At 42.8% G+C, this 21513-nt stretch overlaps 1 protein-coding gene across 1 annotated transcript in view; it reads left to right on the forward strand.

Moving 5' to 3' along the window:
• The window catches only part of Nup160 (nucleoporin 160), a 61082-nt gene extending 45194 nt beyond the window's left edge, over window positions 1–15888 (forward strand). The window contains exons 28-36 of the mRNA XM_051144067.1: window positions 503–663; window positions 1392–1452; window positions 2668–2778; window positions 2957–3080; window positions 4405–4506; window positions 6339–6480; window positions 11564–11689; window positions 12562–12666; window positions 14734–15888. Of these exons, the coding sequence (XP_051000024.1) occupies window positions 503–663; window positions 1392–1452; window positions 2668–2778; window positions 2957–3080; window positions 4405–4506; window positions 6339–6480; window positions 11564–11689; window positions 12562–12666; window positions 14734–14823 (1022 nt within the window). The 3' untranslated portion in view covers window positions 14824–15888. The remainder of the gene's footprint in view (window positions 1–502; window positions 664–1391; window positions 1453–2667; window positions 2779–2956; window positions 3081–4404; window positions 4507–6338; window positions 6481–11563; window positions 11690–12561; window positions 12667–14733) is intronic.
• Window positions 15889–21513: the final 5625 nt, after the last annotated feature.

Below are 21513 nucleotides of genomic sequence, written 5' to 3' on the forward strand. Positions count from 1 at the left end.
CAGGATGGCCAAGGCTACACAGAGAAACCCTGTCTCGAAAAAACCAAAAAAAAAAAAAAAGAAGAAGAAGAAGACCTCAAAGTCGGGGCTGGAGAGATGGCTCAGTGGTTAAGAGTACTAATTGTTCTTCCAGAGGTCATGAGTTCAATTCCCAGCAACCACATGGTGGCTCACAACCATCTATAATGTGATCTGATGCCCTCCTCTGGCCTGCAGATATACATGTAGGCAGAGCACTGTGTGCGTAATAAATAAATAAATAAATATTAAAAAAAACAAAAACAAAAACAAAAAAAAGAGCTCAAAGTCATCTTTAACTACAAAATGAACTCAAGGCCAACCAGTACTCTTAGTTACTGTACTTTCTACATCCCCCAAAAAGGTGTATTCCATATTCTTACCACAGTTCTCAATTTTGCCTCAAATTTTAGTATGTCATGTGTAACAGATCTCTTTGCGTCTGTAAAGAAACATTTTTGTCTAATTCACTCTTGTCTCATAGCTGGTACAGTGATGTTTGAATATGGTATGCGTCTTGGCAGAGAGGTTCGAACTCTCAGGGGACTTGAGAAGCAAGGCAACTGTTACCTGGCGGCTATTAACTGTTTGCGCCTTATTCGTCCAGAATATGCATGGATTGTACAGCCAGCTGCTGGGCCAGTGGTATGAAAACTTTTCTTTGGAGAATTTTGAGTCATTACAGCTTTTTTTTCTTCTTTTGACTGTCATCTCGTTTTGCTTCGTTTCATTTAAACTGTCTCCTGAGGATGCTGGTCGTGGTGGCAGCACTCGACGTGAAGACAAAGTTCAGGCCCACCCTCAGCCACATAGTGAATTTAAGGCCGCGTGAGACCCTGTCTCAAAAAGAAAAATGCTTAATAAATGATAGCTGGTTTTAGTTCTGTCTTTTTTATTAACAGTTACCATTAGAGAAGGCAGACACAGATTTTTCTAACTGCTGATGGCTTTTTGTTTTATATATAGTGTCTGAGTTTACTAGGCTGTTGACCAAGGTTACCAGTGTGAATGATAGAATTATGGAGGCAGTGAAAACCATGTGGCATATCAAATACATGACCTTGGTCTAAATAACATGAGTCTTCTCAACAAACAGCTCTATTTTGTTGTGTTAAAGTTACAATACCCCTGTAAGAAGAGTTATGCCAACTGAAATAAAAATAATTCCTTGCTAGATGTGGTGGCTCAAGCTTCGATCCCAGCATCTGAGTTTCCTGAGTTCCAGGACAGCCAGGGCTACACAGGGAGACTCTGACTCAAAAAAATCATGACATTCTGTTAAGAATTTAAGCATGAAGATTCTAATCACAGTTAATGCTATAAAAATAAAATAGTATTTTTTTACAGCTAAGTGACTGGTTTTTGTCTTTCAGTCTGATCGCCCTGGAGCATCTCCTAAGAGGAATCATGATGGCGAGTGCACAGCTGCCCCAAGTGAGTCGGGGATTTCCCATCTGTGGGTAGTAGCTATTGTTATAGCTTAGTAGGCTTGTGTGTGTGTGTGTGTGTGTGTGTGTTGGATGTTTTAGTGATTATATGTAATAGAGACAGATGGTAACATTACTTCTATATAATACTACATATGATACTATATAGGATAAAATATATATAATACTATATAGGATAAAATTACCTCAGTTTAGCTTCAACTTTCTAATCTGCTACAGGTTATCTTAAGAGACCTTTGAAAATACCATACAGTCAGAGCTGGGCAGTGGTGGCGCATGCCTTTAATACCAACACTTGGGAGGCAGAGCCAGGCAGATCGCTGTGAGTTTGAGGCCAGCTACAAAGCGAGTCCAGGACAGCCAGGGCTACACAGAGAGACTCTGTCTAAAAAAAAAAAAAAAAAGAGCATATACCATACAGTCATATAAGAAAATGAAAATTATTTTAGACAGTGTTTTCTTGGGTTTGGGAAATGGCTCACTGGATACAGTACCTGTTGGGGAAGCATAGGGACTGAGGGAGATCGCTGGTGCCTACAGAAAGCCAGGCGTTTGATGTGCACCTGTGACCTCTGTGACGAAGAAGAGACAGAAAGATCCTGGCCACTCTTACCCACTTGGTGATCTCTAAGATCGGTGAAAGACATAGTTTCAAAAGGCAAGGTAGAGCCTTTAGTCCCAGCCCTCAGGGACAGAGGCCGGTGTAACTCTGGGTTTGAGGACAGCTAGGGCTATATAGTGAGACCTGACTGGGGGGGTAGAAAGCAAAAGTGTTTTTATTTGTTGTGTTTAATCAACTCAGTACCAGACATCGTCATCAGTGTCCTTTGTAACCAGAGGGTCATGGCCTTTCACAAAGAGCTTCAGCCCCAGAGTTCGTTTTGCCTCTCTCACTTCCGTGTTGTAGCAGCTAAATCAAGTTCCGTGTTTGAGATGCTAAGCAGTCCTCAGCTGCAGGCTTTGATTCTAATCCTTAGGTTTGACTCAGCTGTGAATCTAAAGAAAGGAAGGCTGCCTAATGTTTACAGATTACTGTGCGTTCACATCTTTCTCTTTGCCTTGGAAAATTAAACTGAGAGACTTTGTCCCAATCTTAACCCCCCCAAAAGTGGAATGTTACTTAATGTCTACTCGAAACTGACACGTTCATCTAATGGACACTCCTTTCTACTTTGGGTAATGAAATTTATTTGGTTTCTAGCCACTCGGCAAATTGAAATTCTAGAACTGGAAGATCTCGAAAAAGAATGTTCTTTAGCTCGAATTCGTCTCACATTGGCTCGGCATGATCCGTCAGCGATTGCCATTGCAGGTAGGGACTGAACATCTAACCAGCCTGTGCCAGTGACAGGGCCAGGCAGCTGGGTAGTGTGGTGAGCAGGTCTAAGGTAAGAGAGTGTTACTCGGAGATACTTGTCAACAACCAAAGCTTTGGATTTCATTAGTGTGTGCCCTTAGGTACACTAACTAGCCATACTCCATTTCCACAGGAAGTTCATCAGCAAAGGAGATGGTCACTCTCCTGGTTCAGGCTGGCCTCTTTGACACTGCCATATCACTCTGTCAGACTTTTAAGCTTCCCTTAACACCAGTGTTTGAGGGGCTTGCTTTCAAGTAAGTAAAAAAAAAAAAAAACCTTTTAATAGCCTTACTTTTCTAATGCAGAAACTCTATATTATTATTTAGTATGATGCAGTAAATCAGAAACCATTCTAAAGAGATGCTCTGAGCTGGGTGTGGTGGCACACACCTTTAATCCCAGCACTCGGGAGGCAAAGGTAGGTAGATCTCTGTGAGTCCAAGGCCAGCCTGGTCTACAAAGCAAGTCCAAGACAGCCAAGGCTACAAGAGAAACCCTGTCTTGAAACCCTCCCCACCACCACCAAAAAAATGAGATAGAGAGATGCTCTGTTTGACTTATGCAAGATTTTAAAAAATTGTTTAATGGCTTATAATTTTATTTTACTTAAAAAGTAATCCTTACCAGCAGTAGTGGAGCACATTTCTTGAGAAGACGTGCTGAGCTAGGTGGTGATAATGGTGGTCATCCTAGAGGAGGCATGTGCTCTTTTTGGTCCCTGTGACATCCTTTGCCCTTGAAAGTTGTTTCTTTTTCTCCTCTTCGGCGTGTGTTCATGTGTGCCAGAAGACAGCCTGGGATGTTATTTCTCAGAAGCCATCCACCTTGGATTTTGAGACATGGCCTCTCCCCAGAGCCTGAGGCTTACCTATTAGACTAGGCCAGTAGGCTAGTAAGCTTAGGAGCTCTCCTGTTGTGCCATGCCCAGCTTCTCGTTTGGCTAAATGAGAAGGGTACAAGGGGATAAAACTTGTGCCCTGCCTACACTTGCATAGCAAACACTTCAGCCACTGAACTGTTGTGCTACCCTTAGTTTCCTAGCAATTGTTTTTTCAGACAGGGTTTTTCCCCATATAGCCGAGGCTGGCCCGAAGTTTATGGTACTCCAATCTTAAGTACTGGTATTGTAGACTTTTTGTTTTGGTTTTTTGAGACAGGGCTGTCCTGGAACTTACTGTAGACCAGGCTGGCCTTGAACCCTCAGAGATCCACCTGCCTCTGCCTCTAAATGCTGGAATTACAGGCACGTAACCTGTCTCTTGACATCTGGTAAGCATATGGGTTATCCAGCAGTATGGCTTTTAGAAGGGAGCAAGTACACAGTACAGCAGTAGGACAGATCTAAAATTGTCTTTTGTTGGTGGTGGTTTTAAGTGTTTGTTTTTCAAGACAGTTTCCCTGTGAAGTCTGTCCTGGAACTCACAGAGATCCCCCTGCCTCTCCCTCCCACGTGCTGGGACTAAAGGCGTGCGCCGCCACCACCTGGCATTAAATTGTCTTATCTGCCTAGTTGTAGTAGCAAAATAAAGTGGCTGGCTTCAGCAGTTAGTTACTGCTGTGGGAACGGTTTCACTGCAGGTGCATCAAGCTGCAGTTTGGAGGAGAAACGGCACAAGCAGAAGCCTGGGCCTGGCTAGCAGCCAATCAGCTGTCTTCCGTCATCACCACTAAGGAGTCCAGGTACAGCCCTAGGGTTCCTCTAGGCCTACTTGATTTACCTTTTGCAAAGCTGTAGCAGCACTCCTTTTCTGAATGGGTAACTTTTAATGTATACAGTATTCTGCCTGCAAGCCAGCAGAGGGCGCCGGTTCTCACAGATGGTGTGAGCCACCATGTGGTTCCTGGGAATTGAACTCATGGCCTTCAGAAGAGCAGCCAGTGCTCTTAACCTCTGAGCCACCTGTGCAGCCATGGATAACTTTTTGAAAAGATTTGTGGTGTGGATGTTTTGCCTCAATGAATGTAAACCATTGGTGACCAGGGAGGTCAAAACTGGAGTTATGGATGGCTCACTATGTAGCTCACAAAGTGCTCAAAGCCTCAGTTCTCCCCCCTCATCCTCCTGAGTGATAGGATTGTTCCAAGCAGTGTGAAACCTGCCCTTCCTAATATTGTGGGAGGTTTTGGTTCTTTGGTTTTGTTTGTTTGCTTTTTGGTGTTTCGAGACAGGGTTTCTCTGTGCAGCCTCGGCTGTTCTAGACTCACTTTGTAGACCAGGCTGGCCTCAAACTCACAGAGATCCTCCTGCCTCTGCCTCCTGAGTGCTGGGATTAAAAACGTGTGCCCCTCCACCTGGCTTTTTGGTTTTCCAAGCCTTGGTGGTCCTGGACTAACATTGAGATGAGGCTGGCCTCAAACTCACAGCAACCTCCTGCTTCTACCTCCCTGAATGCTGGGATATAGGCATGCACCACCACACCCCGCTGTAGTAGAGCACATAATCCTAGCACTTAGAAACATAGCAAGTTCCAGGACAGCCAGAGCTATATACTAGAGAGACATTGGTTCCTGGGGAATCCAACAACCTCTTCTCATCTCCATGGGTACCAGGAATACACATAATGTAATACTTATATGCTGACAAAATATTCATATATAAGAAAATGTTTTAGTTGTTTTCCACATGAATCTATTACTTGGTCAGTTTTGAGGACCAAGACCAATGATATGAGCCAATTCTTTTTTTTCTTTAAACTCCTAAAACATTTTCAAAACGTTTTTATTAGCGCATCTAATTTCTAGTTGTCATGTATTTATATTGTCAGTTCAGTTGTTAGCTGGAGAGATGACTCAGCAGTTAGGAGCACACGCTGCTCTTGCAGAGGACCCTAATTTGATTGCCTGGTACCCACATGGTGGCACACAGTAGACAGACAGGAGGGTCTAAAGATCAGTCTGGTTGCTGGTGGTGGTTGCACACCCCTAAATCCCAGCACTTTGGAGGCAGAGGCAGGCGGATCTCTGAGTTCGAAGAGAGCCAGGGTGGTTATTCAGAGAAACACTGCCTCAAAAAAGAAACAAAACCAAAAAGATCAGCTTGGTCTACAGAATAAGACCCTGTCTCTAATTAATTAACTAATAGAAAAGGAATATGGGGGGCTGGAGAGGTGGCTCAGAGGTTAAGAGCGCTGGCTGCTCTTCCAAAGGTCCTGAGTTCAATTCTCAGCAACCACATGGTAGCTCACAATCATCTAAAGTGTGATATGGTGCCCTCTTCTGCCCTGCAGTTGTACATGCAGGAAGAACACTGTATATATAATAAGTAAATCTTTTTTAAAAAGATTCATTAAAAAGCTGGGTGGTTGTAGCACACGCCTTTAATCCCAGCACTCAGGAGGTAGAGGCAGGCAGATCACTGAGTTCGAGGCCAGCCTGGTCTACAAAGGAAGTCTAGGACAGCCAAGGCTATACAGAGAAACCCTGTCTTGAAAAACGAAAGAAAAAAAAAAAAAGATTCATTTAAAAAAAAGAAAAGGAATATGAATTCCTTTGTCCTTGTCACTTTTTCCAAGTGCTGCAGATGAAGCATGGAGGCTGTTGTCAACCTACTTGGAAAGATACAAAGTCCAGAATAATTTGTATCATCACTGTGTGATTAACAAGTTGTTGTCTCATGGAGTCCCTCTGCCTAATTGGCTTATAAACAGTTACAAGGTATGTAGTACTGAGTTGGGGTAATAATTTGAGAAAATGGACTGATTTACAAGCCCATTGTGGTGGCAGTGCAGTGGAGGTGGAGGCGAGAGGATCAGGAGGATTTCACAGCCAACCATTGCTACAGAGTGAGTTCCGGGCCAGGCTGGGCTAAATGAGACACTGTCAAAAGGTGGGAGTCGGGGGTTGGAATTCAGCAACTTACGTGCTTCGGTTCTTAGTCATCACTCACAGGACTAAAACAATTTAACTTAAATTCTGCATATAGTCCTGGGACTTTAAACAAGCATTCTACCAATTAAGTACTAGGACTTTAGATTTAAAGTTTCATGGGCTAGTAATTAGATTAATATCTACTTCCTGTGTTTACTGAACAGTGAGTTTATAATGAGTATATTTTGGTACAATATCTACTATCATTGCTTAACATGTTGACAGCAGTGGCAGAATGATAAAGTGGTTTATTTTGCTCACAGTTTTATAAGCTAAGCGTCCAAGAACACATGGCTTATTGTTTTGGCCTCCAGGAAGAGCCCTCTGTGCTGCGTTATGTCATAGCAGATTACATTGTGGTGGGAAGGTACAGGACCATAGTGTGGTCTATCATCACACAGAAAGCCAGAACGCAATTCAGCCTCCACTGTCATAATAGCTTACTCTCCTGAAAACCATCTTAATCTCTTCACAGAGGATAGATACCCCCTTGAGCTAAACATCCCCCACTAGGTCCCACTTCTCAAAGGTTCCTCCCTCTCCGAGTGCGCATTGGGGACCAAACCTTCAACCTACGATTCCACATCTGAACTGTACAAAATATATCTATCCATTTATTTATGTTTTTGACACAGGGCCCCACTGTAGCCCTGGCTGGCCTAGAATTCAATATAAATTAGACTGGACTTGATTTTACTATGTAAACCAGTCTAGACTTGAACTCAAAGATCTGCCAACCTACCCCTCCAAGTATGGGGGTTAAAAGTGTGCATCACCAAGCCAAGTTTTTGTCTTGTTGTTACTGTTTTAGTATGTAAAATGCTTCCTGAATTTATGTGGTGATCTTGTATAGGAGTCATGCCAGTCTTCTCTTCATCATCCCAAGTTTAGTATATATGTTGCCCAGGCAAGCGCTTCTGATTTGGTTTGGATATACACTAGAGTTTGAAGATGATATCTGAAGCACTTTCAGTAGGATAAGTTATTACTAGTAAAATTGGTTCTCTTGCTCTCTTTTTTAGTTTATATAGTATATGTAGATATAGTTTTTTTTTTAAAGGCCCGAGCCGGGCATGGGGGTGCATGCCTTTAATCCCAACACTAGGGAGGCAGAGGCGGTGTACCTCTGAGTTCTAGACCAGCCTGGTGTACAGATCAAGATCCTGGACAGCCAGGGCTACACAGAGAAACCTTGTCTCAGAAAACAAAAACAAAAGCCACTGTGATGTTAGGAATTTGTAATTATAGAACTTGGAAGACTTGAGTAGGATTACAATGAGTTCAAGGCCATCCTGGATTACATAGCAAGACCCTGTCTCAAGAAAAGAAAAAAGAAAGAAAAGAAAGGCTCAGAGATGGCTCAGGTTAAGAGCAAAGGTCCTGAGTTCAATTCCCAGCAACCGCATGGTGGCTCATAACCATCCATAATGAGATCTGGTGCCCTCTTCTGGCATGCAGGTATACATGCAGGCAGAATACTGTATACATATTAAATAAATAAATCTTTTTTTTTTTTTTTTAAGCAGCAGTTCAGATGGTAGAGTGCTTGCCTAGCATGCAGGAAGCACAGCTTGATCCCTAATACTTCATAAACTGGGTGTGGTGGTGTAGGGTGAGAACTTCAAGGTCAGCCTGCACTATGTAAAGCCCTGTCTCAGAAAAAGAAGTAGAAAAAAACAGCTAATATGGGAAAAGTAAAATTGGGTACATCAGAACAGAAAAGGCATCCTCACTGTAGTAAAGTGTCCACTGATACAGCATCCTTCCTCACTGCAATAGAATACAGACCGCATCCTCACTGTAGTAAAGTGTCCACTGATACAGCATCCTTCCTCACTGCAATAGAATACAGACCGCATCCTCACTGTAGTAAAGTGTCCACTGATACAGCATCCTTCCTCACTGCAATAGAATACAGACAGCATCCTCACTGTAGTAAAGTGTCCACTGATACAGCATCCTTCCTCACTGCAATAGAATACAGACCGCATCCTCACTGTAGTAAAGTGTCCACTGATACAGCATCCTTCCTCACTGCAATAGAATACAGACCGCATCCTCACTGTAGTAAAGTGTCCACTGATACAGCATCCTTCCTCACTGCAATAGAATACAGACAGCATCCTCACTGTAGTAAAGTGTCCACTGATACAGCATCCTTCCTCACTGCAATAGAATACAGACCGCATCCTCACTGTAGTAAAGTGTCCACTGATACAGCATCCTTCCTCACTGCAATAGAATACAGACAGCATCCTCACTGTAGTAAAGTGTCCACTGATACAGCATCCTTCCTCACTGCAATAGAATACAGACCGCATCCTCACTGTAGTAAAGTGTCCACTGATACAGCATCCTTCCTCACTGCAATAGAATACAGACCGCATCCTCACTGTAGTAAAGTGTCCACTGATACAGCATCCTTCCTCACTGCAATAGAATACAGACCGCATCCTCACTGTAGTAAAGTGTCCACTGATACAGCATCCTTCCTCACTGCAATAGAATACAGACAGCATCCTCACTGTAGTAAAGTGTCCACTGATACAGCATCCTTCCTCACTGCAATAGAATACAGACCGCATCCTCACTGTAGTAAAGTGTCCACTGATACAGCATCCTTCCTCACTGCAATAGAATACAGACCGCATCCTCACTGTAGTAAAGTGTCCACTGATACAGCATCCTTCCTCACTGCAATAGAATACAGACCGCATCCTCACTGTAGTAAAGTGTCCACTGATACAGCATCCTTCCTCACTGCAATAGAATACAGACCGCATCCTCACTGTAGTAAAGTGTCCACTGATACAGCATCCTTCCTCACTGCAATAGAATACAGACAGCATCCTCACTGTAGTAAAGTGTCCACTGATACAGCATCCTTCCTCACTGCAATAGAATACAGACAGCATCCTCACTGTAGTAAAGTGTCCACTGATACAGCATCCTTCCTCACTGCAATAGAATACAGACCGCATCCTCACTGTAGTAAAGTGTCCACTGATACAGCATCCTTCCTCACTGCAATAGAATACAGACCGCATCCTCACTGTAGTAAAGTGTCCACTGATACAGCATCCTTCCTCACTGCAATAGAATACAGACCGCATCCTCACTGTAGTAAAGTGTCCACTGATACAGCATCCTTCCTCACTGCAATAGAATACAGACCGCATCCTCACTGTAGTAAAGTGTCCACTGATACAGCATCCTTCCTCACTGCAATAGAATACAGACAGCATCCTCACTGTAGTAAAGTGTCCACTGATACAGCATCCTTCCTCACTGCAATAGAATACAGACCGCATCCTCACTGTAGTAAAGTGTCCACTGATACAGCATCCTTCCTCACTGCAATAGAATACAGACCGCATCCTCACTGTAGTAAAGTGTCCACTGATACAGCATCCTTCCTCACTGCAATAGAATACAGACAGCATCCTCACTGTAATAGAGTATCCATTGAATACAGCATAATCACTGTAATAAAATTCAGAGGACCAAGTGGTAGTGGTGCACACCTTTAATCCCAGCACTAGGGAGGCAGACCTCTGAGTCTGACCAGCCTGGTCTACAGAGTGAGTTCTAGGACATAAAAGCCCTGGGGGGGGGGGGGAATACAGCATCTTCATATAATAAAGCTTACTTACAATTCCAAAATGAGGCTGTTCATCTTTCTGTCACCTTAAGCTACATACAAATTTAAAGCTGGTGGTACTTTTGCATCTCATTATTTCTAAGAACTAATGTATATATCTTGTCACTTTAGTGCTCAGCATTTCTGGTGAGACATGTTGACATTACTAATGTAAGACTGAAATAGGGACAAATTAAAACATGTCTTAGGGGCTGGAGAGGTGGCTCAGTGCTTAAGAGCACTATCTTCTCTTGCAGAGATCCTGAGTTCAATTCCCAGTAACCACATGGTGGTTTACAACCATCTGTAATGTGATCTAATGTCCTCTTCTGGCCTGCAGGTGTACATGCAAGTAGAGTATTCATATACACTAAATAAATAAACAAAATCTTAAAAAAAAAAAAAAAAAAACCAGAAGAGAAAAGCCATCTAACGGATCTTTCTTTACAGTGTACCTGAAGGTAACTGGGCTCTTGGAAATTTACAAATTTCTCCTAAGGAACAGATGAATAAACCCAAGTGTTCACACATGCTCACTCACATTAACAGCCGCCTCCCCACCCCCCACACACAAGACAGCGTTTCTCCGTGTAATAGCTCTGCTTGTCCTGGACTCACTTTGTAGACCAGACTGGCTCAAACACAGAGCTTTATGCCTCTGTCTCCCAAGTGCTGCGATTAAAGGTATACACCACCACACCTGGCCATTAACAAGCTTTTAAAATTTGTTTGTTTTTTCTGGCAGGACTACATAACCCTGCCTGCCTAGATACGTTTTTTATAAATTGAAATACAACTATATTGAAAAAGTTAATAGGAAAACCTGATGCTTGTTGATACACAGAAACAATCAATATATGTTTGGTATACATTTAGGTGTTAGTATATTTGGGTTTTTTTTTGGATAATTTCTTTTTTATTATGTTTCTTTTTACATATACATTTATAGTATTACACATAAAAAGGTTAATTTATTATGTATACAGTGCTCTTCTCGCACATATGGGAGCAGGCCAGAAGAAGACATCAGATCTCATTATAGATGGTTGTGAGCCACCATGTGGGTGCTGGGAATTGAACTCAAGACCTCTGGAAGAGCAGACAGTGCTCTTAACCTCTGAGCCATCTCTCCGGCCCTTTTTGGATAATTTCTAAAGCATTCTGGAAGGAAGCACTGTTGGGTTCTATTTCAAATTGCTGTAGACATGCTTATAATTGTTCTTTTTTCAGAAAGTTGATGCTGCTGAGTTGCTTCGTCTGTACCTGAACTATGACCTTTTAGAAGAAGCTGTGGATTTGGTCTCTGAATATGTAGATGCTGTATTAGGGAAAGGACATCAGTACTTTGGAATTGAGGTAGATGCACATGAATGTTGCCTTCTGATTGTGTGTTAAGTATATGTTTAGCTACATAGTTAAATATTGGTACTGTATCAATCTTTAGTTTCTTTTTTTTTTTTTTAATTATGTGTGTGCTCTACATGCCTCGGGAGGTATTGAGTCCTTTGGAGCTGGAGTCACAGGCAATTGTGAGCTGTCTGATACAGATGCTGCGAGTTGAATTGGACCCTCTGAAACAACTTGCACTCTTTCTCTTTTGGCTTTTTTAGATAGATTCTCTGTTATGTAGCTCTGCTTGTCCTAGAACAGTGGGTATGTAGACCAGATGAGTAATGATTAAAGTGTTAATATATTTAACCCAATTGAAAGAAAAGGGAAGAATACAGGTGTGTTTGTGTGTTTACGTACACATAATTCCCTTTTTTATTGTACGTGCATGGACATGTGCACCAACCACAGTGCACATGGAGTTCAGAGAAAAACTTGGACTCATTTCTTTCCATCATGTGACCCAGGAATTGAATTCAATTACTTAGTTTTGGTGGCAAGTGCCTTTACCATCTCAACAGCACCACACAAATTTTTTTGTTTTTGTTTTTGTTTTTCGAGATAGCTTTTCTCTGTGTAGCCTTGGCTGTCTGTGACTCACTTTGTAGACCAGGCTGGGCTAGAACTCACAGTGATCCACCTGCTTCTGCCTCCCTGAGTGCTGAGATTAAAAGTGTGTGCCACCACACCCAGCTTAATCCTTTTTTTTTTTTTTTTTAATCACACAATTTCTTAATGGTGGCAGGGGAATGGGATTTAAAGTATTTCATGTATAGAGTCCTGCAAAACAGCTACCTAGGAGAAATGCTGTCATTTTAATCATAGACATTTTCTTTCAGTTCCCACTGTCTGCAACAGCCCCAATGGTCTGGCTCCCATACTCCTCTATTGATCAGCTTCTCCAGGCTCTCGGAGAAAACAGTGCCAACAGTCACAACATTGTAGTAAGTGAACCCTTGAGTTGCCCTCACTGAATCTCTACTGGCGGGTACACCCTAGCATATGACAATTGCTCCTCTAGAAGGAGAGGAAAGACAAAGTCATTACTATCCATAATGTGCTACCCCCAGCCCTTTACAAATAAAAGCCTAAGCAACCATGCCCGGAAGTCTTGAGGAGGAAGTATGTAGGCATCAATTACACGGCGGCAGTGACCTGCAGCCTTTCAGAGGTGTCCAGCAGGGCAGATGCTACAGGAGGAGAGTACTTGAAATACTGTGGGATACATTATTGGCGGTGCCCTGAGTGACTTCTGAACACTGTCTGTTCCGGAGCCCGTACTAGCTATTACTCATCCTAGAAGGTAAATAAATAAAATGAAGATGACATTTGTTTACTAAAATGTCTCTTAAGCTAGACATGGTGGCGCACGCCTGTGATCTCAGCACTCCGGAGGCAGAGGCACAGGCAGGTGGATCTCTATGAGTTCAAGGACAGCTTGGTCTACAGAGCAAGTCCAGGACATCCAAGGCTACACAGAGAAACCCTGTCTCAAAAAACAAAACTAAAGTGTCTCCTGACCCTATCACCTAGAACTCACGCAGCGTGGTTGTAAGCTATATATTACAGTAGCACACACCTGCAGTCCTAGCTACTGGGGCTGAGGCAAGAAATCAATCCCTTGATTTTAGGAGTTTCAGGGTCAGTCTGGACATCATAGGAAGATGGCATCTTAGTAAAACTGAGTAAAAGATTGATTCAGAATATGAGCTCCTTATTTTGTCTGTTTTGTCAAACTCCCCTTTTGTTTTCTGTGCTACTTTGGAGATGATAGGTATCTCCTCTAGCTGTTCTCAACACATGACTTCCTAGCCTAAGCTTCCCAAGAGCTGGCTGCAGGCATGTGCCACTGTACTCAGACATGAACTGTTTTTAAGCAGGAAGAAGACAAGATAACCCTGAAAATTAGTTACTATCAGTTGGATATGTCAAATTTAAGATAAATACAATAAATATTAGTCCTGTGTTTTACTAAGGAGTTAATGAACTAGTTAAATCAGATGTAATTTCTCATTCTGGGAAAAGAGCTAGTAATTCTTTCATTTAAAATACTGGTATTCTGCTGGACGTGGTGGCGCACACCTGTAAACTCAGCACTCAGGGAGGCAGAGGCAGGTAGATCTTGGTGAGTTTGAGGCCAGCCTGGTCACAGAGTGATTTCAGGGCAGCCAGGGATAAACAGAGGAGCCCTGTCTCAAAAAAGGGGGGAGAATACTGGTGTGGCCTGTTGTAGTAGAGCACAATGGTAAGATATGGTGAAGAAGACGACAACGTAGGAGGACCATGAGTTTGAGGTCACATTTTCATAAAGGACGCATTGTGGCACACAACTTTAATCCCAGGAGTGTCTCTGAGTTAAGGCCAGCCTGGTCTACAGAGTGAGCTCCAGGCCAGCCACGACACTGTACTGAGATACTGTCTCAAAACAAAAACTGTGTGCTAGCCCTTGGGAGGCTAGAGCAGAAGGCTACACAATAAGACTTTGTCTAGTAAATAAACAAATGTGTAAATGTACATACATGGAAACCGGGTTGTGGTGGCGCACACCTTTAATCCCAGCATTTGGGAGTCAGAGGCAGGAGGATCTCTGTGAGTTCAAGGCCAGCCTGGTCTACAAAGGGAGTCTAGGACAGCCAAGGCTACACAGAGAAACCCTGTCTTGAAAAACCAAAAAAGAAAAAAAAAAATGTATGCACATGGAAACCACATACAAACATACACAGTGGTGTAACTGGGTTAAAGGTGTTGCCTACTAGCACAGCCTAGTGTCAAAGGGTTCTGAGTTCCACAGGCGCTCAGAAGTGTGGTCTGCATATTCAGAAAATCTATTACAACAGCAGGAATGGTGGGTACATACAACAAAGAAGGACCGGTTCTGCCTGTAGAGCTCAGGACAGACTTGTGCACTGAACGGTAACTAAGTGAAGCCGAGCGGCTAGCGTCTCTAGTGGGTAGTCAGAGCCGTTCAGTCTTCACTGTCTATGGAATGACATCTTTCTTTTCCCTTACAGCTGTCCCAGAAAATTCTTGACAAACTAGAAGACTACCAGCAAAAAGTTGACAAGGCAACACGGGATTTATTGTACCGTCGAGACTTGTGATCTGCATAGCTGCTCAGCCTTTGTAACCGTGGTGCCTCTTAGGGCTTAGGACTGCTCTACAAAAACCCTGTGCTCCAGGCCAGCCATACAACTGTAAACGATGTGTGTGGCGCTTGAGTCTGCAGTTGTGCACGACATAAGAGAACAAAAGTCAGGGCCGGCCTGTGCTTGCTGGTGGTGCTGACACAGTTTGGTTTTCGGGCTTCGTCTCTAACAGCTGCTTTTGTATATGATTCTCAAGCTTTTTCAGAGTTTATATTTTTTTAAACTACCGAAGACATCCTTTATCTGCAAAAGAAAACTCACCTTCACTTTCCATAATAGCTAATAGTTGTTGATATGTTACAGCTGACCACCAAATAGTCACTACATATCTTTTAACTTTTCCTTACCATTTTCTGTATTTCAGTGAGATTATTTTGGTTCAGAACTAACATGTATTTTCTGTATTCCAAACAAGGGATAATGGTTTTACATACTCATCATTATTTATTGTAGAGTTTTTCATACGACCTTCAATAAAGTATTAAGTAATTTGCCTAGATTAAGCATAAATTATGACCAGCTTTTTAAGGAAAATATATTTGAGTCTGGCTCAAAGGCTAAATTTGAGTAAACATCAGTAAAAAAATTAATGTCCATCATCTATAAAAACAACAGATTTTCATTTTCAAATGTATTAATTTATGTGATTTATAATAATCAAGCTGGACTTGATCATACAGTTAGTCTGATAATATATTGGTCCAAAATAGAATTTTACTGGTCAGAATCAGAAACATTCATGCATACAAACTACAAGCTTTGGGAAGGGTGAACAATAATAAAAATATTCTTCGATTTTACTCTGTACTTTAAGATTTATCTTTCAAGGAAGCAGTCTATACTCTTTATTTGAATGGATGTCCTTTGACTTTTGGGTTTTTCCTAAGCCTGTAGAATTTATTCTGTCAACAACCTGGTTGTGTTTTATAGTTTTTAGCTCTACAGGAGCTCTGAAGAGCAACACGGAGGAGCCGGTGCTGTAGCGGGTTCCTTTGGGTTGGGCTGCTGATCCTGGCAGTACTCCCACAGCAACGGTTCACTGAGCACTGACTCACTTTTCCTGTGCTAATGGTTTGGGTTCCAGATCTAATCCCCATGTCAATGGACAGCCAGAGCTATGTAGAGAGACCTTGTCTCAAAAACAAAAACAAAAAAAACTTGAGCCACTTGTCACCAGCTCAGGAATTCTGAAATTCCTGGCTACACTGTCTCCTACAACTTCACTCAGCATGTCAGGATATGCAAATGTCAAAACAAAAGAATAAGTTGGGAGAGGTGTCTCAGCTCTTCCGAGTATTTCCTGCTCTTCCGGAAGACTAGAGTTCTGTTCCCAACACCAGCAACAACCAGCCCTTAAGCTCCAAGGGCTCTACAGCCCTCTGGTCTGCTTGAAGCACCTGTAGGCATAGAACAAAAGCAGAGGCAGGCAGATCTCTGCGTCTGACGACAGCCTGGTCTACACAGTGAGTTCCATGACAGCCAGAGCTAGTGGTACCATCTCCAACAACAGCAGCAACAAAAAATTACAATAAATGTACCTTAAATGTCCTTTCTGTTTCCCCCAACGTAGGGTTTTGTGTAGCACAAGCTGGCCCTGAACTCACTGTACACAAAGATGACACTGAATTTCTGATCCTCTTTCCTCTGCCTCTAACGTGCTAGCTCAGTTATAACCCACCACCTCGCTTATGCAGTGTTGAGACCTAACCCAGGTCTCTCTATACTTCTAGCACTCCACCAACTGATCCACGTCCCAAGCTCCGCCCCAGCTTAAAGACCTTAATTGGTTCATTCTATAAAACATGTTCTAGGGCAGCAGAGAATTCTGTCAGTGACTTGCCAGCCTGAGGACCTGAGTCCAACCCCCAGAACCTAAGTTTTTAAAAGCTGGGCGGTCATGGATGCTTATAATCCCCATGCTGAAGGGTGGAGACAGGGACCTCTGCAGTGCCAGCGAGCCAGGCGAGCCTACTGGGTAAGACCAGGAGCGATCCTGACTCCAGAAAAATCAAGGACAGCTCCTGCAGAACTGACACCTGAGGCAGGAGGTTGACATCCACATTCCACATGCACGTGCTCACCCACAGAGGGAAACACACACACAAGTAAGTGTTGTGCTAGCTGGCTGAGCAGATACTAGTTTTTAGCAACAGAGAGGGGCCTGAGCAAGATGGCTCAGTGGGAAAAGGTGCTTTCTGCCAGGCATAGTGACCTGGTTTGATCCCTAGCACCCACATGGGAAAAGAGAACCAACTCCTGCAAGTTCTGATACCGACACATGGGGCACATACACAACACACAAAAAGAAATGTCCAAGTAATTTTTAAATAATAAAAAGCAATTTGCACTGGGGGATCCCTTTAATCCCAGAGGCAGGTGGATCGCTGTGAGTTTGAGGCCAGCCTGGTGTACAGAGTTGGTTCCAGAACAGCCAAGGCGAGCCGGGCGTGGTGGCGCACGCCTTTAATCCCAGCACTCGGGAGGCAGAGGCAGGTGGATCACTGTGAGTTCGAGGCCAGCCTGGCCTACAAAGCGAGTCCAGGACAGCCAAGGCTACACAGAGAAACCCTGTCTCAAAAAACAAAAAACAAACAAACAGAACAGCCAAGGCTATACAGAAAAACCCTGTCTCAAAAAACAAAGGGAAAAAAAAAAAGTAATTTGCTTGCTGATGTTAGCTACCATTTCATTCTCCCAGTGTCCTTTAAAGTCAGATAACTTCGTTTCTGATTGGGGATGTGGAACATTAAACTTGAGTGACTCCATTTTGGTTTGATATGCCAGGCCTAGTACAGGAGCTAAAGCCAAAACAGTTGTTTCCTGTAAATCCTACTGGGCAGAACAAAAGCTTAAAACCTGAATACAGGGGCTGGAGAGATGGCTCAGTGATTAAGAGTACTGTCTGCTCTTCCAGAGGTCCTGAGTTCAATTCCCAGCACCCACATGGTAGCTCACAACCATCAATACTGGCATCTGATGTCCTCTTCTGTCATGCAGATAGAGCACTCATATACATAAAATAAATATTTTTTTTTTAAACTGAATACAGTAATCTCCAACCCAGCAAAACTGGGGTGGTGGTACGGGTAGAGTTGCATCAAGTAGATGAGCAGAATCTCCCCACTTAGTTAGCTATTGCAAACACACTCCTCTGAAATGAATATGGGTGGAATTTATATTTAAATGACAAAAAGAAGGTAAAGTCAGGGCTGGAGAGATGGCTCAGAGGCTAAGAGCACTCACTGTCTGCTCTTCCAGTCATGAGTTCAGCTCCCAGCAACCACATGGTGGCTCACAACCATCTATTATGTGATCTAATACCCTCTTCTGGCCTGCAGGCATACGTGCAAGCAGAGCACTATATGCATAATAATAAATAAATCTTTTTAAAAAGAGAGAAAAGCCTACCCATGAACACAGTGTAGATAAGAGAATCAGGCTAGCTTTCTTCAAGCTGATACATTTTCCATTGGCACATAGATTACATTATAAAAGTTTCTGAGCTGGGCGGTGGTGGCGCACACCTTTAATCCCAGCAGTCAGAAGACAGAGGTAGGTGGATCCCTGTGAGTTCGAGGCCAGCCTGGTCTACAATGCAAGTACAGGACAGTCAGGGCTACACAGAGAAGCCCTGTCTCGAAAAAAAAACAAAAAGGTTCTTGTTTTATATTTATGAGTGTTTTACCCAAAAGTATGTATGTTCATCACGTGTGTCCCTGTTGACAATGGGGGTCAGAAGTGGCCATCAGAACCCCTGGAACTGGAACCCCTGGAACACTAATGAGTGTGATGGATCCTCTCCAAGAGTTTTTGGGTAGTTCTATTGTTGTTGTTTATTTGTTTTGAGACAGGGTTTCTCTGTGTAGCCTTGGCTGTCCGGGACTCACTTTGTAAACCAGGCTGGCCTCAAACTCAACAGCAACCCACCTGCCTCTACCTCACTGAGTGCTAGGATTACAGACATAAACCACCACACCCTACTTCTGCAAGAACTTTTAACCACTGAGCCATTTCTCCAGCCCCATCACAGAAACTTCTGAAGTTTCCTTTAATCTACCCTGATTTTCCCAGTCATATTACCTAAAACCATAGATGGTTCCTGTATGAGAGGGTTCTCCACACACACACCCAAAAATTAGAGACTTGAGTATATAAATAACTTATTAGCTTTTCATTGTGTCTACTCAGAACTCTGTCATTCAAGAGCCAATTTATAATTCAAATGACCTAAGAATATATTTTTCTTTCAATAAACCAGGCTTTGTGGTTTAAATGAACTTACATAAAACATGTAAAGTCAAATAATGTGGTATTATAAGTAATCTGGCCTTTGTCCTTGGTTCCTGGCATAGAACTTCAAAAACCTTTGGAATTTCCTGAGCTGTGGGTATTTGTTTAATAAGTTGAGTCTTGGTAAGTTCCTAACTAGCTTCCAAAATGGAGCTGCTCACCAGAAGACAACCACAAGAGTAGAGGGCTGCAACTTTGAACCTGCCCAGCTTCCTGGAAGCAATAAGAACTGAGGCCTGAGTCCAACCTTGTGGCCAGCAATTTGATCACTCATACCTTTGAAATCAAGACCCTTAAAAAAAAAAAACACAGAGAAGCGTCTTCCATGGTAAAGTGGTAGACGGCTGGCCACACTCTGGCTACAGAGGGAGGCTAGATGGAAGCCGTGATCCTCCTCTCCCTCCCCTTCTCCTCCATCTCACCCTGTTTACTACCCTTATAGTAACATTGTAATGATAAGTATAGAACTTTCCTGAGCTCCACACAAGTGGTTATCCAGTGATTTACAGAAAGCAGGTAGCACACTTATAGCCAGTCAAGTGCAGGTGTTCCTGAAATCTGAACCCCTAAACCTACGGAGTCTAACGCTAATTCCAGGTGGCCAGAATTGAGATGTACCAAAGTATACCCACTTTGAGGTAAAACAATAAATAATTACACTTAGCTAAATCAAGACAGCCATGGAAGTTCACCCTACCCTACTGAACTGGCTCATCCATTTGTGGCTTGTCCAAAATCTCTGTTCCAAAAGGCAAAGCTTCTAAATAGGTTCAGGAGTTACCAAGTAGTAAAGACCACATACCAAATGAGTTCAACTAAATACATCTGAACACGTGCAGCACTCGGGAGGCAGAGGCAGGTGGTCTACGCAGCAAGTCCAGGATGGCCAAGGCTACAAAGGGAAACCCTGTCTCAAAAAACAAAAACAAACAAAAAGACAAAAGAAAGAAAATATGATTGCTTAAAGACATACGTTGGGAAGGCAGAGGCAAGCAAAAGCCTCATCTACAAACAGAGTCTAGGACAGCCAAAGCTATACAGAGAATCTTGTCTTGTTGGCGGTTGGTCTGATCTATGTGTTTTGATGCTGATCCTTGGCTCAAAATATCTAGTTATGCCCTGATTGGCTGAATAAAATACCTGGGCAAGACAGAAGGAAGGAGTAGAGTGAAGGTTTGTGGGCTTTGAGCAGAAAGAATTTTGGAAGAGAGAGGCAGGTTGGACAGAGAAAGGAGGAGGAGAATCACCATAGGGTAGGAAAAGAGCCCCATGGCCCCAGAGGAGGAACTCTGATGTTCCTCGTGGAAACAGATAGCCAAAATGAACAATCTTAGCAAGTATTTTGGGATTATGGATGGGAGGAAACCCAGATAGAAATTATTAGGGAGACTAGGAGTTAATGGAGGGCAGTTTAGGAGGTAGTATCTGCCTTGCCCCCACGTGAAAATAGACTATTCTAAAACACATCAGTGTCTGTGTCTTTATTAATTGTAAAAGCTGGTTAGATAATACAGCTGTAAGAATTATAAGCCTAATAATAAACATTTATTAGGCTATACTTTAAACTTACAGTAACACTGTCTCAAAGGAAAAAAAAATGAACAAACAAACAAGCACGAACTGTTCTTGCAAGGACCTGAATTTAGTTCCTAACACCCAGACAGGTAGCTAACAACTGCCTTTAACTCCAGAATCTGATGCCTCTGGACTCCAAGGGCACTTATGTGTACACGCACTCTTGCACATACACACATACACTCTGAAAAGTAGAAAATATAGACAATATGTGTTTACTCAAACTTGTACCTGTGAAATGTTTTTAATTTTTAAAATTAGTATACTGAGTAATGAGATCCATTTCCATCCCTTTTGTTGGGTCACTTTTCCTTCCCAACACCTCCCCCCAGCCCCATGGACTCCCTCTCTTCCCCCAGTAACCGTCTTCTGTTTTCATGTCACATGTATTCTACCAGCCTCATCCTACCCTCACATTAAGACCTCTTTGTCTCCTTTCTAGTGTCATGACCTATACACACACACACACACACACACACACACTTATTGATTTTATATATACATACATACATACATACATACACACACACACATATATACACATACATATACATATATATACACACACTAAAGGGTCTGGGATGCATATATGAGAAGAAACGTGCTGTTCCAGGGTTGCTTCTGCCCTTGGGCATCCAAACACTATTGCACACCAGGCTGGACTGTAAGGAAGGAAGCTAACTGGGTGAGTGGGATACGAGAGGTGAGTTCAGGGGAAAACAGCCTTCTCTGAGACAGTTTTCAGTGAAATGGCCCTCCTTTATTCAGGGGGAAGAGGCT

The sequence above is a fragment of the Acomys russatus genome, chromosome 4 (assembly GCF_903995435.1).
Source record: "Acomys russatus chromosome 4, mAcoRus1.1, whole genome shotgun sequence".
NCBI classification, from domain to species: domain Eukaryota; kingdom Metazoa; phylum Chordata; class Mammalia; order Rodentia; family Muridae; genus Acomys; species Acomys russatus.